The sequence below is a fragment of the Martes martes genome (assembly GCF_963455335.1).
Source record: "Martes martes genome assembly, chromosome: 16".
Lineage (NCBI taxonomy): Eukaryota > Metazoa > Chordata > Mammalia > Carnivora > Mustelidae > Martes > Martes martes.
The window spans coordinates 25,474,778-25,502,329 of record NC_137904.1 but is presented as its reverse complement, the minus strand read 5'-3'; the positions used below and the strand labels follow the sequence as shown (position 1 = coordinate 25,502,329).

The window sequence follows — 27,552 nt, the reverse complement described above, 5'->3', positions numbered from 1 at the left end:
TCAAATAAAAAAGAAAATAGCAGTCTATACACAGTTGTTTGTTTTGGTTCAGTACAAACAGAATAAAAAGTCGTTGCTTTGATGGTCAGGCAAACACCCAATTCTGAAGAGGAGGAGAGGTGGCGCCCAGCAGGTGGGTCGGGAGCCCCCATGGTTGGCGGGGCACCTGGCTTTGCGGCCCTCTCCCAGGAGGCAGAGAGCACAGCTTTAGGTAGTGTAAGCCTTTTTCCTTTTATTTAGAATAACCTTTTTTTTTTCTTTTTCTTTTTTTTTAAGCAATTTCCCCACTCCCAAGTTGGGCCAGTAAAGATTACATGAAAACTGGCACACCTATTGGCTGGAATACAGATGCACCAAATGAGGATTTAAAAACTTTCCGAGCGAAAAGTAGAACAAAAAGAAAAAAGAATCTCCTAGCATTTTCCCCAAAGGTTTCACTCTCCCGCCACACACACTCTCCAAAGGACCGCTACGGATCCAACTCTGCAAGAGAAGACAGAGCAGTGTCAATCGGGGAAGCTTCAAGGCCGCCCAGAGGCTTTCGGTCTCAACAGGCGGAAGATGCGCTGCCCGGTCCGGTCCGGAGCCAGCACTCACCTATGTCAGCTTCTTGGCTTTGTTGTAGAGGGAATCCACTACTTTACTCATGTTCTGAATTGTTTCCAGAGCAGCTTCGTAAGTTTTATCTACTGGGGGTTCATCGAAAATAATCAAGACACCCTCCCCCTGGTCCAAGATCCCTGCAGGAAACACAAGGGCAACCCAGGTAAAAGAGGGGATTAGACACAAAGGCACCTGAGCAGCCGCCCACTCACTCCCTAGCTGCCTCCCTTTCTCCAGAAAGGAGAACCAGAAATCATCTCCATGTTCCATCTGCGCATGTTTATTATGCAGTCTCCTCATCTCACAGGGAGAGAAGAGGGCCCAGGGTCCCAGGGAGCCACCAGGTGAAACAAATGGAACATTTCCTTTCAAGACGAATAAGAGCTTCGTGCGTCAACAGCTTCACCACTGTTACTCACCATGAAATTTCTTGTCAAGAATCATCTGTGACAATTTCCTTTCCACGTCGGCCTAAAATCAAAGCACATGATTAAAGGGACGGGTATCCACTAGTCAAAGATCACACTGACAAGAAAGTTCTGTATAAAAGGGCAAATGGATTGTAAACAAAACAACAACGATGTAATTCGAGCTCTGAGCTCACAGTCCCCATTCCACACTACGAAGTTGAGGACTTTCCAACAAGGCCCATCAAGTGGAAATGCTAACCGCCTCCACATGCCCCCTTCCCCGTACCTACCCCCAAGACAAGCTCAGGACTCCTTACCTTGGAGAGTTTGATGAGGCTAGATATGTGTTCAATCTACAAGAAAAGGCAGAGACAGCGACACTGAGAGTCCTACATCCTCCTCTAACCTGGGGGCAGGGTGGGGGTGTGACGGCTGTGTCTGCTGAGTGTGTCTCCCCCAGAGCAGACTCTCCTGGGTCCTGTTCAGGCCTCTCGTGCTCTGTCCCTCTGCCTGCCTCTCATCATTAGACCATACACACCCCCTACACAGACGCCTACCACATGCTCGGTGACCACAGAAGTAAGGAGGGGACTGCACTCCGGACAAGCAGAAGCAATCTCACCAGCCTCCACCCCATGGCACTCTCACAACTCCTGTTCCTGTGTCAAAAAAAGCCCAAGCCTCTTGCCCACCAGAGAGTGTCTTGGAAGCAAGTTCCTGTTCTGCATTGGTATGGCAAGCGAGGGGACTAGAGAGGACGCCTAGCCAGAGAACTAGAGTCCCCAGGCGGGTCCTTACCTGAACTCGGGAAAAAGGCTCAATGACTCGGATCAGATTCTGTTCCAATAAGTTATCATACAACTTGGCCAAGTGTGTACTGATGATTGGGTCATCCCGGAGCTCTGCCCGATAATCTGTCAAGGCCTGCCAAGAAAGTCAGTCACAGACATTGGCACAGAGAAGCCCCTAAAGCTATGCCACTCCTGGCTTCCTAAGTAGTCTGCTGGACCTCGTAAATACATGAACAACTCAAGTTCTAGAGAATTTGAGATGAAAGAAGAGCTAAAACATAGCCTTACAGCTATGCTATAAGGCAGAAGAAAAGAACCATCAGGAACTAAACAATGGAGCCCTCTCTAGGCACCATCTTTCTGAGGGAAAGCCTTGTGTTGACAGCTCAAACTGTGTAAGCCCCACAAACAGCTCAGCCTGAAAGCCAAATCCACTACAAAAGCAGTTTCTCCACAGGTGTCCCACAGAGCAAATAGGGTCTCCAGGAAAAAAAAAAAAAGAATTCTAAGGTTAAATAATGGGAAATACTTGGGGTACCTGGGTGGCTCAGTCAGTTAAGCATCTGACCCTTGATTTCTGCTCAGGTCATTATCTCAGGGACGTGAGATCGAGCCCCATGTCGAGCTGGGCATGAAGTCTACTTAAGATTCTCTCTCCTTCTGCACTTCCCCCTCCGTGTGTGTGAGCTTGCACACCCGCTCTCTCTCTCTCAAAAAAATAAGTAAAAAAATAATGGGAAATACTGAATCCCACAAGTGGCTCGTGGAGTTTTACAAGCACATCAGCATACAGTTCTGCAGTTAACAGAAAGCAAAACACCTAATTTTGTTTCGTCCTCCTGTTTCCCAGACCCATACCCCAGGGAACCCCTAGTAACAGAAGTGTCCCATCAGACATCCCAAACTTTAGGATAAAATGATCTAGTCTATTTTGTTTATTCATGTATGTAATTTATTTACTTTGAGGAATGGTCTCAAGATCCAGCCTCATGTCAACTGTGCTATAAGGTGTTAAGAGGAGCAAACAAATCATGCCAAGTAAGGAAGTGAAACTGGCAAGAAAGCTCAACCAAGACAATGAATCTTGGGGAGAGCCAGAGTCAAATGGTCTAACCTCTGTCCGCACTAAGTTTTCTTCCTAGATCTACGTTTGTTTTTAATTAAACTGGCCACTTTACTCAGATTAAGAGAAGGGAGACTCAGCAGAGAATATACAAGTCTCACTCTACTGCTTAGGTATGTTTTTCTCCCTTTTCAAACTTTTGCTAACAGGAGGCAAAGCAAGCCTGGAATGTCAACCTCACAGGAGGTGTCTTCTGGTCCATTTGCACATATCAAGACTTCTCTTTTGCCCCCAGAGAAGGAGAGTTGGTATTTATGGAGCTGAAGGAAACCCTACAACCATAACCCGAAGAACAAGTGCCAGGCCTGGCGTTGATCCCTGACATATGAGCTGTGGGGTTTCAGGCACCTTCACTGAACCCCAGCTCCCTCAACCATAAAATGCAGAGAAGAGGTATGTTGTGAAAAATCAAAGTGAAAAAGGATGAAAGAACATTTTTTTCAAAGATTTATTTATTTATTTGAGAGAACAGAGAGCGAGCGAGCGCACACATAAACAGGGGGAGGGGTAAAGGGAGAGGGAGAGTGAAGCAGACTCCCCAACATGGGGCTCGTTCCCAGGACCCCGAGATCCTGTCAGATGCTTACTGACTGAGCCACCCAGGCACCTCTGATGAAAGAGCTTTTTGAAACTGAAAGATACTATATATAAATGAGGTATTACAACTCAACAAGCTTCACTGTACGAAAGTGCTTATTTCCAGGTTTTGATAATGCACTATAATTAAGATGTAACCATTGGGGAAAACTGGGTGAAGGGTACACAAAATCACTGTGTACTATCTTTGAAAATTCTTATGAAACTGTAATTATTTACAAATAAAAGGTTTTTCTAAGTATGTAAATGCCCCTCTCCTCCACCCATTCCCTACCAACCCAATACCATGCTTACCTTTTCAAAATCTGCCAGTGATCTGTTCTTGCTAGCCTGAGCCACACATTTTAATGCTTCTGTCTAAGAATAAAGAGAAAAACAGTGACAGCGATCTATTCTGCACACTCATATCCCATCCAATAAATGTCCTAAGCAGTATGCTATGTCCACACAACTTCTGGCTGCAAGAAGATCCTGCCCCACCACCGATCTTCTTCAGAGGCCGGGGAAGAGAAGCTAGACTACCACCCTGTGTCCCCACCAGTCTCCCTTTGAAATCTGAAATTACTTTAAAATACTAGGAAATAAAAAGTTAAAAAGGAAAAAAAAGGCCCTTACATAGCATTCTCTAAAGATGACAAGCTACAAGAAACAATGACCAGAGAACTGTGATCTCTTCTTTCCCCCTCCTCCAAGGCTTCTTACCCCCAAAGCCCACAGACTCTTTCCTGCCCTTAGCCTCAGGTCGTACCTGTGCTTCATCAAGTCTTATTCTGCTAGGTGTAGTACAGGGCCCGAGCCAGGGTCTACTTTCATTAGGGTTGAGCCACCAAAATTCCACATATTGTACTCAATGTTAAAATGCCACAGAGAGGGGCGCCTGAGTGGCTCAGTGGGTTAAGCCTCTGCCTTCGGCTCAGGTCATGATCTCAGGGTCTTGGGATCAAGCCCCGCATCAGACTCTCTGCTCAGCGGGGAGCCTGCTTCCCCCCCCTCTCTCTGCCTGCCTCTCTGCCTACTTGTGATTTCTCTCTGTGTCAAATAAATAAAATCTTAAAAAAAAAAAAATGCCACAGAGAGAAGAAGGTACAATCAGTGGTTGAGGTCACCTTCTAACTTGATTATAAAAGGCACGTCACCAAGCTATCAAGTCTCTACTCAGCAAGAAATCTACAATCTTTCTGGGAGTCTGTCCTGACTTCTGCTTAAAAGCTGTCATCAAGGCACAAAGGACCAGAAGGAGCTCCTCTGGTACCAGCCTATGCACTTACATAAGGATGGTGTGTGTATTATGACAGACTTTGACATGGTGCAAAACTAATCATTAGTGTATTGTGTGTCAGCATTTGTCCCACAGACAGAACAAATACCATAATGAGTTAAGCCTGAAACTAAGAGCCAGATAACCCAAGTTTAAGGTCTGGCTCCCCCATTTAATAGTTACCTGACCCTGTCCTGGACACTTGACCTCTCTTAGCCCGTTTTCCTCAATTCTAATTCTAAATAGGGCAGGGAGTCCTTCACTGTAGTAATAACAACTATTCCTCTGGTCAAAACTAGGAGCCCAAAACTAGGGCCACTCATAGAAAAGGAGGAAACCATCTGTTGTGGCCATTCCTCCAAAGATATGAGATTGCTAATGTGTCTGTTGTTTAGAGACAACTGCATCTGAAATCTAGAAAGATTACTGTTATTTGACTACTGACAATCAGACAAAGTACAAAGATGGGATGGTCCAGGAGCTTGAGACCATCTTTACACATGTCATACTCATACCTACTCAGGCACAAAAGGGACTAATGACTATCAAAGATCCTTTGAACCACGCTCAAAACTCAGGACCTGAGTAAAAACGTACTGAGAAGCACTTGGGTGAGCCTTCAAAACTCAGTTTCTGGGGCGCCTGGGTGGCTCAGTTGTTAAGAGCCTGCCTTCAGCTCAGGTCATGATCTCGGGGTCCTGGGATAAAGTACCACGTTGGGCTCCCTGCTCAGAGGGGAGTCTGCGTCTTCTACCCCTCCCTGGTCCACTCTCTTTCTCTCTCTCAGATAAACAAATAAAATCTTAAAAAAACAAAAACAAAAACCAGTTTCTGCACCAACCACTTTGACCTCCCTATAAAGCACATGTGCACTAAACCTTAACAGCCTCCAAACTCCTGGAGAACCCAACACTTCATATTCTGCACGTTAAGTTTTTAAATCAGGCTCATGATAGATAAATTTTTTGGTCAAAGCTAAATGCAGCCTAACTCGTACAAATGCTACAGTTCAGTTCTAGAACTCCCTTAAACCATCTGACATCTGTAAGAGCACCGAACACTGATTCTCCAGGCCAAGGATTTAATACAGAAAATACACAGAATGCGCTTACGGGAAAAGGGGTGGCAGAAGGAGTTGGGTGGGGGTGCACTCAGAGAATATGGAATGGAGATGTGAAGAGCACTGGTCCCAGCAGGCATCATGACTGACAACGTACTGGTTTCAAGTAAGTAGTGATGAGAACTGCAGTCAAGGTATTCCCTACCTGCCTCCCTGCATACCGAAGTGCAAGCTTCCCGCTCACCAAAGCCTGGACATCTTCTGGCCTAGAAAAAAAAAAAAAAAAGACAAACTTGGTCACTGCTCCAGGATGTTATGCTTCTAAGTACAGGTTTGGGCAAATTTCTTTTTCTCAAAATTCCACTGAGAAGACTGCCCACGAAGATGAGAAGCCTCACCCCAAAACCCATTATGTCCCTCACCTCACAGAAGCCAGGCTTTCGCTACTCTAGGCCCAAGCTCAGCATTGAAGAGTAGAAAAACTCCGGCATTAAAAAGAAAGTCACACTGAACAAACCAAAAGTAATAAACCCAAAAGGCAGGATGATAAATTTAAGTCAAATCCCCGGACAACAGGTCTTATTAAAACACAACCCCTGTGTAATGTAGAGATCCAAAAAGTCCTAGTCAGTATCACATTTATTCCCAAACGAATGTGGATAAATTCTCCAGAACTCCTTATAAAAAGATCTGTCCTACTTGCTGTTGGTCCCCTTCTCAAACCTCTCAACTTCTTCCTTAACCCACCCCCATTCTGGGTGGCCCAGTGGGCCAGTGCTGGACTGTAAACTATTTCCAGGCCCTCTGTCTGGTGCTCAGCAACTCCCTGGTCAGAATAACTGCAGGGTGATGAGAACAGTCCACGAGTCTGGAAAAGAGATTTCTCTCATCTGTCTCCCCAATTCTCAAAAACTAGCAAGCAAAAGTGCTCTGGGGAACACCTTCAATCCTCCCACTCTTATGTCAACCAGTCCCACAGGCGGCAGCTGCTGTTTCTAACCAGCCCAACTCCCTGTGCAAGCTATCTCTGCATGGCAGAAAACCAAGGTGAAGAACCTGAGTTCTCATAACCCCAAGTTAACAGGCACATACGTGTTGAGCATGATTTTGCACAGCAACATGTACTTCAGAGATGTGATGGCCTTTGGGCTATCGATGGAGTCATAACCCTCAAATGCCTCATAGAAATAGGAGTATGCAGTTTTCCAATCCTTCTCTTCTGCTGCGTGGATAATACCTGGACATTGAAAAGACAGGAGTAAAAACGATATAAAATAACAGAACCATCGAAGATAAGAGCTGGGGAAAGCCTCCGAAATCTATCCCGATGCCATCTATTTAGTGATGAAGTCAGGAAAGGTTAAAGGACCTGCCCTAAAGTCGCTGCCAGCTAGTGGTAAAGAGAGAATGAGATCTTTAATCTCCCAGTTTCAATGTCATCTTGACAATATAAATCCCAAAAGAGCTAGAAACCCTACTTAAAAGGGATCCTAAAAACTATGCACTAACATCTTTCCCCATGCTTCTCATCACCATTATGGTTCTGCTATCTTTTGAAGTCACTAGAAAAGGCCACAGTTATCCTTCAGGACTCACCCTCATACGTCAGGAAATTGAACCAAACATCCTTGGACTGCCTGCCTAAATAACCTGTTTTAGTAACATTTAAGATAGCTTTTCTAAGCTTGACATTTTTGTATGTGAGCAGCTCTCAACAGAGAAAAAAAAATCCAATTTCTTATACTCTTGCTTCAGATAGTTGTCATTTATAGATGTGCTTTTGCCTAGATGCAATCAATATATAGATTTCATATAATGCCAGACCCATGAAATTAATTTAATTGGACATGGTTAAGCAGTATTTCCTCAGGCTGAGATAGAATAGTTTATCCAAACAAGCTTCTACCATTTAAAAGTTGGGTTGATCCCAATGAGGCTAACTTTGATTGAACTTGCTATTACTTCCAACCTGTGCTATCCAACAAGAAATTTAGTTCCTCCTAGCTTGGGAGGCATCTAAGCCCTCCGAGTGTGTGTATCCGTTCTAACTCTGCTTCAGCCCCTTATGAGGTTACAGACTTCAGCCCCACCTGTTTACCACAGTGCTTCCCAACATTTTTCACATTGAGGTACAAAGACAAAGTATTCAGCAACTTGATGTAAAAGGATGAAACTACTTACACATGACCCAAGGGGACAATGTATCAGCACATTTTTAACCCACCTGTCACATAGCTATGCGCCTCCACGCCATCTGGGGACTTAATACCATTTATTGAGTATGATATGTGCCACCCTCCAGTACTTTTTACTCTACCCAAGAAGCCTCTCATTTTGAGGCTAAAGGAATCAAACCCTTGTTCCCTCCTGTTCTTACCTATAGAGAGCTAGAGAAACCCCACCCTTCATTTGAGCTCCTTTAAGAATGTCCACTGAACTATTAACACTACTAATCTAGAGGGGATAAATCCCCATTCCCTTACCTCCTGGCCCAGAGCTGGAAGAGAACAGACCAGATTCACAGTAAAACTGGTTTTTAAAAATAAAAAAAAAGGTAAAATAAGGCCCAAGAACTGGTATACTGCTTTCCCAAATACATTAATAAATAGGGCCCACATTAGGAGTCCAAGCATCATGGCTAGTATATGAGGTTTATTACTTTAAAAAAAAAAACTAGACTGTCGATCATTCAACACAGATATTAACAAATGTCTACAATTTGCCAGGCACCAATAAATGGTTACTACAGAGGAAATATGAATAAAAGGCCCTCATGAAGCTCTTAGTCTCACAGTGGGAAAGATGGTCATCAAAACAGAAACAAGATTAGGACCACAATACATACAAAAGAATACAGCTTTGAGAGGGGAAGCCCAAAGGAAAAGAAGGCACTAGAGAGGGTTTATAGAGGAGACATGAACTAGATCTGGAAGGATACATGCGAGTTTGCCAAGGGGATAGATGAGAAGGGGAATTTCCATGCAAAGAAGACAAAATACAGAAAGGCACAAAAGCAAGAACACATGAAGTCATTTGGTGACTAATGGAAAGGAAAAGATGCTTTCCTTTTGCATACCCGTTAAAGTAAAATGTAGCCTGGGGATAATGGGGAACCACTGAAGAATTTCAGAGGGATTACATGATCTGATTTGTGTTTAGAGAAAAATGACTTTGGGGCCTGGTAAAACAAAAAAGTAGATCGGGAAAAGGGATCAGGGACAGTCAGATCAGATCAGCAAAAGATTGCTCCAGTGGCCTAGGCCTTCACCACAGCAGTGATCAGAGATGGAAAAGAAAGGATAGGTGTGGAGACAGACTCCACCTCATCTAGCAACTAAGTGGATATAGGGAATAAGGGAAGAAAGGAGTCAAAATTGCTCCAAAGATAATAGCTTGAGCAATACCAAATCAATAATGATACCATTGTCTTGAGTAGGAAAAAAGGTTGAGGGAGGAGTTAGATAATAATTTTGCTTTTTGACATGTTGAGGCTGAGACACTTAACGAGGCATTCAGGTATGTACGTCCACTATGCAGCTGGAAATCTGAATCTAGAATTTAGGAGACGGAAGCTACTGAAGATCTAGGTAAGGAGACCACTAGTGGCATGCAGCAGCTAAAGCCATGGGTGAGTATAGCATTTTAGACAGGAAACAGAGAACAGGAAGGGAAAAAAGAACTAGGGAAAAAAAAAAAACAAAAAACTAAGAAAACAACACTGAGGAACACCCACACTTAAAAGTCAGAAGGAAGAGGAAACAGCAAAGTGCAGCCAAAGACACCCAGTCAAGGGAGCAGAATGAGGAAGAGAGTGATGTCAAAGAAGCCTATGGAGTGTTAAATAGGGTAGACTTCTCCTAAAAGTCAGAGGTTATTAGGGAGTTACTGACTTCTTTCAAGGAGTCAAAAGAGACCCCAAAGTACGCATACTCTTTCAACTTTTTCAAGAAACTGGACAGGAAACGAAGACAGCAATTTAGAAAGGAGAGAGGGCTGTGCTTTTTGCAGCTGGGCAGTTCAAGGATAAGAGGAAGATACAAGTAGAGAAGAAAGACTGAAGACTTAGAATGGAACAAAAGGACAGGGGAAAGAATCATTCTTCATATGGAGTAAACTGGGCTGTGATACAAATTCTGGAGAGGAAAGAAGGGAGGGTTCATGTAAACATGACCTCTGTTTCCTCTGCGAAATCTGATGCAAGTTCACCTGTTATCCCTTAAGGACAGGCATAACGAAAGAGTAGCAGCTTAAAGAAAGTACCAATATTGGTCAAAGTGAGGTACTGCAGTAAGAGCTTCACATTCATCATCGCACTGAATCCTCACCACAATCCTATGAGGAGGTATGATTATTATCACCATTTTACAGATGAACTAAAGATAAATTAAGTAACTTGCCCAAAGTCACACAGAACTAAAATTTGACAAAATCAAACTGACAGAACCAAAATTTCAACCTAGGAAAGGTGGTTTGTAGAGCTCCTGTTCTTAATCTCTGTATGACAAAATAAACCATTTGCTATTCATAATACCCGATACGCTGGTAGTGCAAGCATTCTAAAAGATTGCAGGGAGGTAACACCAGGACTTCCACTCGTCTTCTGCCTCCAATTCCAGTGCTCCTTCCATAATGATGATAAACTATGACTAATAGAAGCTGCTGACCATGAGAAAAAGCATTCCACTGCCAATCCATGACCTTTGAGCCCCAATATTAACACACTCCTTCAGAAAGGGATCCCCTACACTCAAGTGAAATGCAGGGTAGTGAAGGAGGCCTTCCTTAGCCCTGATCTGAGGCCCTCTGGGAAAGTCCAACATGCTTTACCAAGGTCTCCAAGTGACAAGAGACTTGGGTTAGTCTAACCCTGGAGAGAAATCATTCCCCCTAATGAGTGACTCAGGTGGAGGTTAAGGAGCTTTTTAAACCTGTTGAGCATCTTGGCGCTAACAAACAGGCTGCCTGGCCAGCCACAGGTAAGCATGTCCTTAGAATATTTTAGACAGGGGCGCCTGGGTGGCTCAGTGGGTTAAAGCCTCTGCCTTCGGCTCAGGTCGTGATCCCAGGGTCCTGGGATCGAGCCCCGCATCGGGCTCTCTGCTCAGCAGGGAGCCTACTTCCTCCTATCTCTCTACCTGCCTCTCCGCCTGCTTGTGATCTCTCTCTCTCTGTCAAATGGATAAATAAAAATCTTTAAAAAAAAAAAAAAAAAAAGAATATTTTAGACAGTTAACAAGTTAATAGAAGGGAAGTACCCTTCTAATTCGGTTTCTCTGAGAAGCCTGAGTGGAATCAGCCAACTACATTCTCTATCCCCAACCGCCATTCCCCACTGTGAAATAAGAATAACTTTAGGAAAACAGCCCATGAGTAGGTAGGGTGTTACCTGACTGCATATCCAAGGTGGCCTGCAATTTAGGGGGGCAGTAGATAGCATTTGCTGTAGTTCGAGCAGAAGTTAAGGCAGCTCGGGCTTTCGGCAGGTTGCTCAGGGCATGGTATGTTTTGCTTTCTAAAAGCTGTACTTCCACCAAAAGGGCTTTGTCATCCATCTTTTTCAACTCCCGCAGCAGCTGAGAACCTGGAGCAGGAAAAAATACATATCCCTTTGTCAGCCATAATCTTCATACTATAATATCTCACTCTCCCACCCTCACAAGAACACTCAGGATAAAGAAAACTGCCTGAACTCATAGAGGTGGTCTATCTGCAAGCATTAAATTTTTTTTTACTAATGTGCTATCTTTCCAAAGAGAAACAGATCTCTTTGAAGTTTTCAGCATACTAATGACAACATTAAAGCCAAAAGTCCTATAAGCTTCCTCCAAAGATTTGAATACAATGAGAATCTCCACCCAGAACATGCCGAAACTAGTTATCTGGTTCAGACAGCCACTCGATCTCATTCTCTTCTTGTCTAGCAATCATACAACTACATACGAAATGGCAGCCACTAAGGTTGGCGGAGGAAGGAAAGCATTCTGGACATGCGAATGCTCTCCAAATACACCTTCTTCCCATCTCAGATGAGAAAATCAAATTCAAACAGACTTGTATCATATATAAAAATTAACTCAAAATAAATCAAAGACCTGAATGTAAGAGCTAAACCCATAAAACACAGGAGTAAATCTTTGTGATCTGCAATTAAGCAATGATTTCTTAGGTATGATACCAAAAGCATAAACAAAAAAAAAACAATAAATGGGACTTATGGGCACCTGGACAGTTCTGCTGGTTAAGCATTCAACTCTGGATTTTGGCTCAGGTCATGGTATCAGGGTTGTTGAGATCAAGCCCTGCATCGGGTTCTGTGCTGGGCATGGAGCCTGCTTAGGATTCTCTCTCTCCCTCTCCCCATTGGCCCACCCTCTGCTCGCACTCATGCACACATTCTCTCTCAAAAATAAAATAAGATTAAATTAAAAATAAAAATAAAATTTAAATTAAAAGTAAAAATTTTAATTTATAAGAATTAAAAGATAAATTAAAAATAGGGTCTAAATAATAAATAATAATTTAAAATAAGTGGATTTTAAAGTATGCCTCAAAGGACATTAGTCAAGAAAGTGAAAAAGCAATTCCTAAAATCGAGAAAAAAATTTGCAAATTTTTTTGCATCTGGTAAGGGACTTTTATCCAGGATAAACAATAAAAACACAAACAATCCAATTAAAAAACAAGCAAAGGATTGGATAAACATTTTTCCAAAGACATACAAATGGCTAAAAAGTACATAAAAAGATGCTCAACATCACCAGTCATTAGGGAAATGCAAATCAAAACCACAATGAGATACCACCTTCACCCCCACAAAGATGGCTAAAACAAAATGTGGCATACCCACCCAATGGATATTCAGCAATAAAAACAAATACAGTAGTGATACATGCTACAACATGGATAAACCTTGAACACATGCTAAGCAAAAAATGTCAATCACAAAGACCACGTATTATATGACTCTATTTATAAGGAAATGTCCAGAACAGGCATATCCATAGAGGCAGATTAGTGGCTGCCTGACAGGGGGAGGGAATAATGGGAATGATAACTTATGGGTACATGGGTACAAGGTTTCCTTTTCAGAGTGATGAAAACATTCTGAAATCAGATCATGGGGATGAATATACAACTATCTATGAATATACTAAAAACCATGGGATCATACATTTTTAAAAGGGTGAATTTTATGGTCTATGAATTACATCTCAATAAAACTGTTATTGGGGGGGCTGGCTGGCTCAGTCTGAAAAGCATGTGACTCTTGATTTCAGGGTTGTGAATTCGAGCCTCACACTAGGTGTACAGATTACTTAAGCAAATAAAACAACAAAAAAACACACTTCTTTTTTTTTAATGCTACTATTTGTTTGAACCAAATGAAATGCCATTTTGCAAGATAAAAACTGAATATTGGCAATTTTTTCAACTTAATACATCATAAGAAGCCATGATCTTCCATCTGGGGAAAATAGTCCAAATCTACCAATTAAAAAAAAAAAAAAGAAAGAAAAAGCAGCCGGCAAAGATGACAGGGTGTTCAAAGGCCACACAGGGGAAAGGTTTTAGTCAGCCCACTCTAGCCACCATATACATTTGTACCAATTTATTTCTTGAGTTGAAGTGTAATTATAAACAAGTATAATAAACGTAATAGTAAAACACGTGCAGTTAGACCCTTTGGTTTTCTAAATTTGACAGATTAACTCTGGTTAGTTACTTAAAACTTGCAAATGGCATTTCTCCACGACAGTTTCAGTAAATGCAAAGCCACTTTAATTCCTTAGAAGTAGACAGAACATATACTATTAATATGTAACCATTAAGAGTGGTCAGGTTCAGAATACATTTATTTAGCCAGCTAAGATGCCTTATTACTTTCTACCAGCTTACTTACCCAAATGCAATGCTTCCTGGTACCTCTTGGTATCAAAGTACAAAGACACCAGTCTTGCCTAGGAAAGAGAAAAGGCATTGACTGAAAGAAAGAAAGAAAAAAGCCAAAGAAAGAAATCAAAGATTGACAGTCACAGAACTCTTACTGTTGAATATACAAGTTCTGGAGAGAGCACCAAATCCAGCCTAAGCAACACTACAGTCCAGCTGCCACAATGGCCACTGACTATGAAGTTTGCCGGGCTGCTGCTTACTTCTCTGAGCCACACAAGCAAGTATTCTCATGAGCGGAACTCTATCAATAATCTTTGGGTGCCTGGCTAATACAAAATTACTGAAAATACTTTTGATCAGAATGGTATTACTTGCATTCACAGTATATCTAATGCCTAGAGACCTGAAAGCAGCACTAATGTAGGCACATTACCTCCAAAGCTTGGCGTAAGAAAGTTCGTTTCTCTGATTTGGCCCATTCGATGCACTCTAAACACAACTCGACCTGCAACAAAGAGACAATACATGCAATATTATGTCCTCACATTCTTCCCACAAACCTCGCTTTGGAGAACAGCTTTAATTCCCTCCTATATATTATCCATGTTGCTCTACTTAATGTCTCAGGGGACATGCCTTGATCTACACTATCTCACTGTGCAATGGTTATATCATAATGGAGAACCAACTCGGCATTTTACACAGAAAGTATCGTTGCACTTAAGAACTGTGTTCTTTTGAAAAAGAGCTGCCTCTCCAAGACTCCTCTTCTACCTTCCCAGGATGGACCCATAACTTTCAACATCTATACCCTGAAATACAGATTTCTACAATGGCTGAGAAATCTTTAAAGCAGAAATTTCTCCCTAAATAGCTGCAAATAGTAATGGCAATGTGTTAATATGAACCCATTGGTAATAAAGGGAGAAATTCTCAGCCTAAGCACAAACACCTTGTTCCTAACAGTTGCCTATAACACTCAAAAGGCCCAGCTGGCTCTTCCCTTTCTGATACTAAGTGCAGCTAACCAATTCATCACCACAATACGATATACTTAGCATGTATTAAAGGGAATAAAAAATTATAATTAGCCTAACACTTAAAAGGACTTTAAGACTTTATTTAAAACTGCTTTGGGGGCACCTGGCTGGTTCAGTTGGTAGAACATAAGACTCTTGATCTCAGGGCTGTAAGTTCGGGCCCCTTAACTCGAACTAAATGTTCGGTGCAGAGCCTACTTAAAAACATAAATGAATGAATAAAAAAAAAATAAAGGTGCTTTGAATCCCAAGTTCTATCTGCCACCCAAGCAGTGAGATAATATGCAAAGTAACTGATTTAAAGCAGTGTTCAATGCTAGATGGTCTACATGCCATCAGGTATTTGTGACATATTAGCTTTGAGAAACTACATTTTTAAGTACTGCAGATCTTTTATCACTTTTGTTACTGCAAGTTTTGTATTAAGATTCCTAATCAGAGCATAAGATTTAAAAAAAAAAAAAAACAACAACAACACCAACTAAACTTTCTGCTACAACAGATCTTAGTTGCAGTTAGATCACCAACTGCCTGCTGATACAACAGATCTTTACGTATATCCAAAGTTCTCTAAGGGAGATGTTATAAGGAAGGAAAATGAATAGCACATATAATTCAAACTGACAGATCTTCTGCCTTTAGATCCCAAGTCCAAGCTCAGTCAATAAACAGATGACATTACATGGTATTTGGAGGATTCACCAGTGAAAGACTCAAAGGAACCTTTATAACTCACTGAAGCCCCCTGGTGGCTACTTAATCTCCAGCACTAAACTCAACCAATCTAAAATTTTTACAAAAACTAAATTAAAAGCAAGCCAACCACAATTTCAGAGTTTTGAGTTATGTTCTGAAGAGCAAAACTCCAAGTAAGATCTCTGTTCCTGATGTGAATGGAACTGAAAACACTTTGCTGAATGTGTTTAACAACAAAAATACAAGAGTCCTTAGTCCTAATGTGTCTTTCTTAGTCCTAAGAAATGCTTACCGTCCCAGTTCTACCCAGGGAGCTTTTTTAAGAATACAAAAATGGATGCAGAAGCTCCTAACTCAGTAGTCTGGAATAGAGCCTGGCCACTGAGATGCAGCTCTCTAGCTAAGAAACACTGAACTCTACTCCATCATCTCAACTGTCCCCATTTCCCGAGTCCAGATGTGAAGTGACTCACTCAAAGTCATACACCAGCTGCTGGGATCAGAACTTGACCCAGTGCTTCTCCAGTGCTCTTGTTCAGGTCCATCTGTTATCCGTTACAGGGTGCATGATTTGCACTATCTAGGACTTTAATTGGTAAAACCAGCACCTCAATTATAAGGAAAAATTTTGAAGGCCATTGGCCTTGCTACACAACTATTCTGTTTGAGGTTTTGTGCTTTGTTAATGCAGATAATGACTAATAAAGGGGGTAAGAATATAAGAATATAAGCCACTGCTTCTGGAGAAAGCCCTTATTTGAGCACAAAAGCTTGAAGTGATAGAAATCAAACATTTAAGTTTATTTTGTTTTTTAAAGATTTTATTTATTTTATTTATTTTGACAGAGAGAGAGACTGTGTGCAAGCACACAAGCAGGGGGAGCAGCAGGCAGAGGGAGAAGCAGGCTCTCCGCAGAGCAGGGAGCCTGGTGTGGGGCTCGATCCCAGGACCCTGGGATCATGACCTGAGCTGAAGGGAGACGCTTAAAAGAATGAGCCACCCAGGCACCCCAGACGTTTAAGTTTTAAATCGATACACTTAACCATTTTTTTAAATGTCTTCAATAACTAGATCTGTATGGAAGAATAATAACTACTATTCCAAGTTTTATATTCTCTAGCACAAACTCCTTTCTTCCATGGAAATAACTGTTTCAGTAATGGGATTCAATGTAAGGTTTCTTTAAATGTGTTACTGTAGTTTCAGTTGGATAGAGGATACCAAAAATGGCTTCCCCTGGGCAACTACCCAGAAATCCCTGAAAGGTAAGGTTAGTTTTGAAATTCCAGCTCACCATTTGGCAAGTGTCTGGCTCAGTCCCCTCTTCACCCTGTTTCTCTACTCCCCCCTACTTTACCAACTACCCCATCCTCACTCTCCCACCCCACCCCCTTACCTCATACTCCTCCCTTTCTAGGCTGTAAACCTCAATGCTGCAATTCACTCAATCCTAACCTGATTCCTACCACCTACTGGAATATAGCAAGCTAAAAACTGTTTTGTTGATCTATCCAACTTATGGTTAGTTCCTAAACAGAAAAAGGCAAGGAAAATCCCCTCCTCCATCCTCTTGGGTACCAAACTCCCCAACACAAAACACCTAGCTCTCTTAACAATGTCTGCAAACTTCTTCCTTTGCCTCATGCCATGATACTATCATGACAATACTGTCGTGACTTGATTCCCTATCCTTTCCCATCGCTCAAAGAATTTTTCAAAGAACTCGGAATGTTCCAAGAGGAACATGTAGCTCCAATTTCTCCAAGTCAGAGACCCTGAGTCACCTAGAGAAATGTAGTAACAACACTTACGCTTATATCTCAATTCAATAAATTTACGTATCTCCTAAGCATCGAACATGGGGAAGCATCGAACATGGCGTTATCCCTACATCCCTCTAACAAACATGAGTTCTGTAGCTCCTATGGGCCAAACTACTCTAAGTGCCAAGGATACGGCATGGGACGGGACAGAGTAGCTATCCTCATGGAACTTCTAAGGAGGAAACATGTTAAAAAGGAAAATAAATATGAAGAAAGGTAAAGCAGACTGGATATTTTAGATGGGAGGGCCTAACCAGACACAGAGCCACATGAAAAAGGCCAGTAAATCCCACTAGCCAATTATAGGAGAGCGCTGAATTCTGATTTAAGGGAGCTCCACAAAGGAGCAGGAGAACTGCTCGTTACACAAATGCAATTCCATCCACTGAGTCAACTCTATGCTACGGAAAGGGACAAATTCCGGAGACTTCAGTGTGTAATGGAGCAGCTTTGATAATTAATTCTTTCTGCCTAAAAGGTTCCAAGGAACACGTATCAGTCTGTCTCAAACTAACATTTTTTTTTAAAGATTTTATTTATTTATTTGACAGACAGATCACAAGTAGGCAGAGAGGCAGGCAGAGAGAGAAGGGAGGAAGCAGGCTCCCTGCTGAGCAGAGAGCCGGATGCGGGGCTCGATCCCAGGACGCTGGGATCATGACCTGAGCCGAAGGCAGAGGCTTTAACCCACTGAGCCACCCAGGCGCCCCTCAAACTAACATTTTTTGGTCAGCACATTATAAGGCACCCCATTTCAAACAAAAGATGGTGTTGCTTTTTCGTGAGAACAAAGTACGATCTTTAAAAAAAAAAAGTTAGGGTTAAATAAGACTAAAATCCCATTAAAGTCATTTTTTTTCTTTTTAAATTATTCTTAAAAATAATTCTAATGCTTTGGTTCAAAAGACAGACATCTAAATATTAATTCTTTTTGATCTACTATAATGAAACACAGTTCTGCCACAAATGTGAAAACTTTCCTACAAATGAATTTTTCTACAAATGAAGTGAGTTTATGGTGTTTAAACTAGGCCTCAAAGAATCATTAAGGCAAGAAGGCAGATTTTACAGAAGACCTGATTTCAAAGTGGGATCTATATGTCCTAGATTTCTGAAATTCTCATTATTTACTCCGACTGCTACTGTGCCCTTTCATACTTTTTACTTGTACACTCACAGAGGCCAGAGCAAACAGTCAGACATATAACCAGCTAGCTATTCCTACTCCGTCCTTATATTTCCTGACATTTTATGTATTTATCGCCTGCCTTCCTCATTAAAATATAATTCCCATGAGAACACTGACTGTGTTTTTACAAATGTATCCCCAGTATATGTAACAATGTTTAGCACACAGCCTGCACTCAGTGAATACTAAGCAATGTATCTGTAGGAAAGACAACTATGGTCTTTCTACCAACAGTATCCTGCTTTAATCTGCTGCTTCTTACAGAGTAAGTTTTAACTTTGGTAGTGTCTCCTCCTGAACTGCAAAAATATAGCTATCTTCAAAAAGTTCACAAGAGGCTCCTTGATTCCAAAGAGGCACTCTTCTGAATGGTTCAGGGTCTGGTCTGAACTCGTAGAGGACATGTACAGGTACACCAGAGTCACTTCTGCACACACGAGACACAAACAGATGGATGCTCACCCCTCCATAAAGGCATATATGCAGTACAAAACACGCCAAGAAGGGATGCCACAGACTTATTTCGTGCTCACGAAGAGCTTTGTGACACAGAATGAAAGGTACCACAGACACAGAAAACATTACAAAGGTGTGGCAATACAATACCTCAAAGACAAGAATCAGTTTGTGACCCTGATGTAATGAGGATTCCAGGGACCACTGACAATCTCCACTTACAAAGCAAAGCATGGAACAGACCCAAAGTATCAAATGCCCTGTAACAAAGAGAAACTGACATGATAAGTCCTGAGCTGTCCTCCCAGCTGTCCCTTCCACATTAGTACCACAGTGCAGGCAGGCATTGCTTTCACTGAAACACTTTTTTTTCCATATCGTCTACCTTCTGCCTTTAAAGTAGCTTACCTCCTGCCCTGTAGCTGCTTCCATATCAAGAAACAGATCAAGAAGAGATCGGACCAGGCGAGCTGCCTTAGCCTTGCTGATGGAATTCAAGAAGGGTCGCACATACTTCAGGAGTCCTCCAAGCTCTGTGTGGAAGGCAATTCGGAAAAGAAAAAGTAAACATCAATATCAGAGACAAAATACCCATTAAAATAGTGACTCAAGATCATAAAATCCATCCTTATGTCAATGCAATCATTCTAAATGATGTATAGTAGGAATTTAAAACATCCTTAGCAGGTAACAGGGTAGCAAAAATGAGTAAGCAATATATACTAAATTTGTATTCCATTCTGCACTCAGCTACTGGATTACTATGAGGGCCCTGGGAAAATCGCACGTCTCTTGGCCTCATTTACCCATCTTAATGAGAGATAAACAGCAAAGTACTTATGGTCTCAGAGTACAGTTTTCTAGAACATTAAATATGTTGTGCCTCTGACACCTGAGGTAAAATCACTTCCTCACAACCGGCAAATCCGATGAGGTTATGGGAAGGGTGTTTTGTGGTTGTTGCTGAATTTCCAAGTTCACCGTAGCAGCTCCCCCTTTAACAGATGAAGATGTTCAATTCCAGGGTCCCTTCTCCTCCCCTCCCAAAGTTCTCCCCAGTTTAGCCTTTTAGCAACAGCACTTCCCTGGCACCGAATAAACTTTTCACAGAAAACTTAGGGTGTTTTCTCCATTTATCTGTAAGGTCTAAGTCTTAAACTATGAACAAAAAAAGGAATCTACCACAGAAGTTTTCTTCCCTTTGTATAGGAAAAAAAGGTGGAAAGTCATTTTAAGGGCGCATCTTTAGAAACAAGAGTAAAAATGAGAATATTCCAACTCGTTAACTACGGAAGTACTTTCGGAATGTAGGTTAAAATTACTTTAGTGCCACCGCCTCTTTAATATTCTCCAATTGTGGACTCACCCTCCTGAGGATTCTAATTCAGGGCAAGCAAACCTCACCCTCCTGAGAATGCTAATTCAGGGTCCTGAAATCCTCATCTGCCTGAACAGTCACAGGATGCCTGGGACTGTGTCAGGTACGAAAGGAACTTAAACAGTGGAAAAGTTCATCTTTTCCTTCACTCCCCAGTACTCACCTTTGATTCCACTAAGATTTTCCCCATTCTGCCCCTCCACTCACCCCTGCATAGACTAGACATGTGTCTGCTTTCACACCTTGTTTCTGCTGCATTCCCATACAGAATTTCTTCCCCATCTTCTCAACCTATGTAAATCTTAGATGTCCTTTTAGGTCCAGCTAAAGCCCTATTATGTCTTCCAAACCAACTCCAGGCTGCACTGATTTCTCCTTCTCAAATTCCTTTTACATTTGTACAAATTTTAATTATACAATCACAGCTTTTTAAAAGTAGTTTAGTACAATGTCCCTTCTCCCACAGTATTTCCTACTACGCTAGAACAATTCTGAACAATTTCTAATGACAGAATTGTTCAGAAAGCAGACTATTCAAACGTTAGTCAAACTAAATTGTTCTTTTTTTTAAGACCCAAGTCTTTACCCTCCTTCTACATGGTTTCAAATTTCTGAAGATAGTACTATCTTTTATACCTCCTTAATTTTCCCTTTCTCCAAGCTAAACATCTTTAGCTATTTCAACTGTTCCTCCAATGTTCTCGTTTCTAGATTCCTTGTCATTGAATGAACTCTAGTTTGCAAACATACCATCTGTAGTACCCAGAACTGAAAACAATTCTCCAGGTAGGGTCTGACCAGTAGAATCATGGCCTGATTCTCTTGATCTGGCCACCACAGGTAACACATGATAGCCTACTTCCTTTTTTCCAATAACACTTTATTAAAGTATTTTTTTTACAGACAAGTAATTCCTCATCTTCCTCTGTATTTTACTTAAAATACTTTTAAGTAAATAACTTTATACTTACCACAATGAATTTAATCTTGCTGGCTTTGGCAATAACTCTGAATCTTAATTCTGTCCTCTACTGTACTGAGTCATCTACAAAAAATAAGCAGGCCTTCTGAAATGGCTTTAGCCATAATGCCAGAGGCTGACCAGAAGAACAAGGACAGATCCCTATGACATAATGCTATAGACTTCCCTCTAGGTTGACAAATGATCTTCACACCCTGTATCTCTCATTAATATTATGGCCAATGTTCAAATGCGTTGCTTCAATCAGATATGTAGTCTGTATCATTCCTCTAACCCAGAGATTGGCAAACTTTTTCTGTGATAGACCAGATAGTAAATATTTTCAGCTTTTTGGGAGATGTGGTCTCACTGGCAGATACTCAACTCAGCCACTGCAGTACAAAAGCAATCATAGACAGTAAGTAAACAAATGGGTGTGGATGGGTTCCAAAAAAACTTTATTTACAAAAACAGCTGGCAAGCCGCTGTCTGTGGAGACCTGCAAATCTACTTGTCTGATAAGGCTAACCAAAGAGAATGAAGGGGAGTTTGAAATAATCTTTTCTTAATAAACCCACAGTCTTAAGTGATTAAAACCTACTTATCCAATAATCTGTCCCAGATATTAGTGATTACCAGTTTAAAGGGTCTAGAAATTATTCTTTCCATTATCTTCATGCAAAGTAAAATAATGTTTGCCCATCCTCAGTTTCCTTAATACTTCTCCATCCTCCATGACTTTTCTCAGAATAATAATAGTGGCTCTATAAATATATCTGCTAGAACTATGCTTCTGATATTAAAAGACAGAAACTGTCAGAGCCTAGAGACTTGAACTTATTTAAAGAGCCTATCTGCTCTTTCCTCTCTCTCATTTTTTTTTCTATCTTTTTCTTTTTGAAAATTATTTTCCTTCCTGGAAAAGGCTGAAGTGAAACATGAACTAAGCAGCCTGCCTTTTGCTCTAGCACCTGCTAGCATTATAGTATTTGCTCCAAGCACTGATAGTGTTATTCTTCTTATCCCAACAAAGAAACAAATAACCTCTTAGTTGCCAAAGACTCAGTTCACTTTTCATTTCAGTCTATTGTTGCTATTCATTCTTGGTTATATTCCCTGTTTCTTTCCATTTTCATACATCCTAAAGTAATTTTCAATTCCCAAAGAATCATACTGCCTTATTGAGATTATTTACAATTACACAACCCAAACTTTCTTTTTAGAAGGTCACAGAACTTGGGCGCCTGGGTGGCTCAGAGGGTTAAGCCTCTGCCTGCTGCTCGGGTCATGATCTCAGGGTCCTGGGATCGAGGCCCCCATCAGGCTCTCTGCTCAGCGAGGAGCCTGCATCCCCTACCCCAGCCCCCGGCCCCGCCTGCCTCTCTGCCTGCTTGTGATCTCTCACTGTCAAATAAATAAATAAAATCTTTAAAAAGAAAAAAAAAGGTCACAGAACTCAAAACAATCCTTTCAGAATCTCAAGCTATGAAATCTGCAGATCCTGAGCCTAGCCATCATGCCTGATGATGCTCAGCACCACTTTCAACCACTATTATGCATCAAACCTTGCCTCATTCACTAATTCCCAAATAACTGCTGTAGGTCAGAGACCTTATCTTATATTTTTTTAATGGAGTACTTAGCACAGTGCTAACTGTATATTAAGTGCCTAATAAAACAAAATTGAAGATTAATGGAATAGACAAATTTTCTGTTCTCAAGGAACCAAAATTCAAAGGAAACAATATAAACCTATCAATTATGAACAGCAAAGTGGGGTACAAGACTTCCTTAGAGTTTCTACAGTATATACCTATACTTATCAAACTCTTTCTTAGAAAACAATGACAAATGACCTAGAAAAGTTGTTAAAAGTCCTTATGATTCACCTGTTAAATTCCAATAGGTTTAGCTATACACTTCTCAACTTCTCAGGTACTGAGTCACAAAAAAGGGAGGGGCAAGGAATAAGGACAGGGCAAAGCATAAAAATAGGAATTTCAAGCAAAACAGTTAACATTTTTGGATAAATTTTTGAAGTACTGACCATACTACATGCTACTTGCAATTATCCATGCTACCGGAGGAAAACAGATATTTGGAAATTTAAACAACAGAAAAGTCGTAAATCACTTTATCTGACTTTCTAATTCTTTCAGGAAAATTACCTTATTAATTATATTTTGTATGGACCAATTATCAAAATTATTATGCAATCCCAAGCTTAACTGACAGGCAAAAGGAATCCATATATATGTTAAATAGGAGAGAAGGCAGTCTAAAATGAAAAAAACAGGGACACCTAGCTGGCTCAGTCAGAAGAGCATATGACTCTATATGAGGGTCGAGTTCGAGCCCCACGCTGGGTATAGAAATTACTAAAAAAAATAAATAAACTTAAAAAAATAAATAAAGTGAAAATCCCAGCACTGACCACAGATAACGCCTAAGTGATTAACTATGGAGAGCATGAGCCATTACACCATAAGGCCTCTAGCACTGAAGTGGGACAAATTGGTTCAAATCCTGGCTCTTCCACGTACTAGATGAGTGACCTTGGATAAGTTATTTAACTCTTCTGTGCTCTGTTTCCACAGGTGTAAAATGGACAACAGCATCCACATTACTGAGTTGTTTTGAAGATGCAATAAACTAAATCATTTTTGTGCTTAAAATAGTAACCAGTTTACAGCTCTTAAAAACTGTTTTATTATAGATATTTTTAAATAGTTTAAATAAAATTTAAAAACTACATAAACATATCCTCCCAACTGCATACATCTTTATACAATGTTAGTCATCCTTAATTGCGAAAGATCTTAGTTCTCAAGTTCAAGAAGTTTCGTGAACTTATACCTCTTGGATAACAATATTATTTTGGAGAAAGTAATTCATGAGGTCCCTTACCCTAGCTTAATCCATTCTAAATTAGACAAGACCTAAATTCACTTTAAAGTTGACAAAAATCATCCATTTTAAGCTTAAGCTTAAGCTTCTCTAAATACTATTACCACCTGACTCGGTCAAAGGCCCTTCCTGGTCTCTTACTTTAATGACTCTTATTCCAAGGACACACCCATCATCAGATTATCACCTCAAGCCTAGAAACTCAATGATTCAATTACAACTAGAATGTTTGGTCAATAACATGCACGAAGTCCCACGTAACAATGGAGAAATCTCAGGAAGGCTCTTTCCATTTAACGTCTCACCTACTCTCTTAACAGAAAAAAAGGACATTCCATTGAACGTCTCACTCTGAATTGGTCTCTCACACTGAACTGGATGCAAAATCCCTAGTCACTTTCAAGTGGGGGGGGGCGGCCTAAGTTGCTATCCATCTTAAATACATCAGAGCTGAAATCACTAAAGACAGCTGCTGCTCATGCTGCTGCCCTTATGTAAGGGAACACAGTGAAAACTCAAACCAGAAACAAATCACAGAGATCACTATATCCCAACAGGAACAGGAACTTCTCTCACCTGCAGAACAAAACTGTTCCACGAAACAACTGAATTTAAAGGTCCACCTAGCTTCCTGCTAAAAAACTGAAGCTCAACAAGTTGACGATAAAATGGAATTATACCACTAATAAACTGTGTGGATGCATTCCTATGTTCCTCTACTCCAACAGAAACTTGAAACTTTTCAAGTAAAAGAAAAAGCAATCCATTTGCATCACTTACCGGCAGCTTGTCCAGTCTTTGCCAAGAGAGACCCCAGTTCCAGGATACTCTGCTCTTTGACCTGCACTGCCTCCTCATCATTCTCTTGAATGTCACGCTTCACTGGGAGAGGAAAATGCAATCTTCTTAAAATTCTGATAAAAAATGAAGACTGAGGGAGATTTCACCCTCACAAGACCAATTACAAACTCAGTTACCATAAGACACATTCTAGGGAGCTTCAAAAAAAAAATTCTTAAAAAAGTGAAATCATCATGTAAGATATGTCCCATGTAAATTATAAAAATAGATTCCTCTCCAATTTTAAATGTGCCTTTTCATTCTATGAATCAGAATTCCCCTTACCCACATACAATGAGATTTCTGTTGTAGTCACTTGGTTAAAGCAAAAATTCAAACAAGTTCTTCATATTGTGGTGGTTAGCCCCACGTTAGGCACTTTGTTATTGAAAATATTAAACATGCCTATATGTTTACCTGCGACAAACTAAAATCAAAAGACCATCATTTACTGATGACTAAAAAAGTCAAGAGTCTTCAATAAACTTTAAGCACACCACTAATGGGGTGCTTGGGGTAAGCAGTTCTACAAAGCCATTCAGGAAAAACAACTCGATCAAGGCTCCAGTGTGATCCTTAAAAGGGACTGCTGCTATGTAATGGATCCTTAGGACGGACTGCTTCTTTATAATGGATTCAGGACCTGTTAAAATAACTTTGTGCTATCTGTCCCACTTTCAACTGTTAACAACTATTTTACCAAACACTGAATAACCTCTCTGAGTTTGTGGTGATAATTTTAGTGATCATCACTAGTTATCACTTCTCTTACAAAGCATCATGACTTGACAAAAACCAAGATTTAGATACTCCATAATGGAGTCCGGAAAAAGTAAGACTGTAACCATCATGACTCAAGCTTGCTCTAAGAGGGAAGCTTTCAGGGAACTCTCTCCTAGTGGAATGGGCAATCCAAAAATACTCCAACTATAATGTTCATCATAATTTCACTTATAAAAGTCAAAAAATTAGGCACTTAGCACATACACACAAAAAATCCATGCTTCTCACATTAGCATGTACTCCTAGAATAAAAATATATATATATGTGACTGAGATGACGCTGGTTCTATAATTGTAACTGACTTAACTCAAGATCAGAACTTCAGAATTAAAGGCTTTCATTTAACAAAATCATCCATTCACAGATGCATCTTAACCCCCACCTTCCCTTCTCCAGAACCCCCAAAGATAAAGACATCAAGCTCTTGTCATTGTCTTTTCTCCATGCAAGTCAGGAATACCAAAATTCAACAGACCAGGAAGTCAACATAAAAGCCAACATCCCGGAGGTCCCACATACACGTGCATTCCTACGCTACTTGTTGATCCGATCTGAATCTTCTCAAGCTGCGTTAAAAAGATCACATTACTACACGTGCAGTGAAGAGCTAACCCATGCCCTAACTGAACCCTTTGCGACTTGAACATTAAAAGCCTTCTCTGTCATCACAAATTTATTTCTGTTCACACCTGAATCCCGGTGGAAACTTGTCGGAAGCGACTGGCTGGAGCTCCCGTTTCAGTTTTCCTGTGGTGTGCAAGGTGTAAGGCAATCTACTACAAACTGACTCTTCATTTTCTCTGGCAGTCTGCGGCCGACCGGTTCCCCGAACTCCGCGGCTGACAACTCACTCCCCGAACTCACTTCCCACCTCTACCGGGGAGACTAGGACGATTAGTCACCTCCTCTAGCCGGGCGGTCCCATCTCGCTCTTACACCCTACACGGGGACAAAGGGACGTCTCGGGCACCTCTTCAAACCAAATGCCAATCTGCGGTGTGTGTCCCCTCCGTATTTCCCACATTCAGAAAGAGACATCCCTTTAGCAGAGCCTTCCGCTGCGAGGCTGGGGAGAGGCAGCAGCTCTCATGGTCCCGAGGAAGAAAACTCCAGGAGAGGAGCGAGCGCTCGCGCTGCCACCCGGAGCGGGCTGTGCTGATAACAACGGCGGGAAACGCTGTGTACAGCGGGTTTCGCCAAGGCCCTTCAACTCGAGGCTCTCAGTCCCGTCCGCGACAAGCCCGCCGGCCGGCACTACTCGCGGTCCCGGGCCAGCCCGCACGGGCCAGAGCGGGGGCAAGGCTGGGGAGTGGTGGGGGCCCCGGCTCGGCCCACCCTCTCACTCCACGCTGAGCCCACCGTGAGTCAGCAGCCGGCAAGCGGACGCCGGGGCTGCCTCGAGGCGTCCCACCCGGGTGGGACCCAGGGGGCTCCAGGGAGCTGCGAGCGGCCTGTGCCCCCGGCCCGGCCCCCCTCACACACAGTGAGTCAGCAGCACCAGAGCCGGCTAGCCCGGCCCCGCTCCGTCGCAGCCGACCCACACAAGCCCAGCTGAGCCGGCAGGGTCAGAGAGGGGGCGCGGCGACCTTTACCGATGGAGTGGAGAATGTCGATGGAGGCCTCCCGGTCGGTGCTGAGTAGAGACTGGGCTCTCTGGAACTCCACCACCGCCGCCGCCGCCATCTTACCGCTTTCACACCGTCCCCGGCCGCGACCGCCGACGCCGGAAACACATTCCCGGA

The 27,552-nt window shown here is 41.8% G+C and overlaps 1 protein-coding gene across 2 annotated transcripts; it reads right to left on the bottom strand.

Moving 5' to 3' along the window:
* Positions 1-212: 212 nt before the first annotated feature.
* On the bottom strand, positions 213-27,552 carry PSMD11 (proteasome 26S subunit, non-ATPase 11). Of its 2 annotated transcripts, XM_080826035.1 has the most exons (14): positions 27,403-27,552; positions 24,967-25,068; positions 19,349-19,473; positions 14,169-14,240; positions 13,743-13,800; positions 11,229-11,423; positions 6,935-7,079; positions 6,048-6,108; positions 3,819-3,881; positions 1,812-1,937; positions 1,331-1,366; positions 1,023-1,074; positions 598-740; positions 213-483 (listed from the first exon to the last, which is right to left on the bottom strand). In XM_080826035.1, exons 1-13 carry the CDS (start codon positions 27,491-27,493, stop codon positions 598-600), a joined length of 1,269 nt encoding a protein of 422 aa, XP_080682161.1. In that variant the 5' UTR covers positions 27,494-27,552; the 3' UTR covers positions 213-483. The 2 variants fall into 2 exon arrangements, with proteins under 2 accessions (XP_080682161.1, XP_080682162.1); XM_080826036.1 differs by lacking the exon at positions 3,819-3,881 and having other exon boundaries at positions 27,403-27,533.

What these genes read in the sequence shown, in the direction of transcription:
- PSMD11 (XM_080826035.1), bottom strand. Translation starts at nt 27,493, where the DNA reads ATGGCGGCGGCGGCGGTGGTGGAGTTCCAGAGAGCCCAGTCTCTACTC. An exon ending in AAGCAGCTACAGGGCAGGAG is followed by an intron (nt 14,241 to 19,348) that starts GTAAGCTACTTT and finishes TCTTTGTTGCAG; the next exon opens with GTCGAGTTGTGTTTAGAGTG. An exon ending in TCTTGACAAGAAATTTCATG is followed by an intron (nt 741 to 1,022) that starts GTGAGTAACAGT and finishes TGTTTCCTGCAG; the next exon opens with GGATCTTGGACCAGGGGGAG.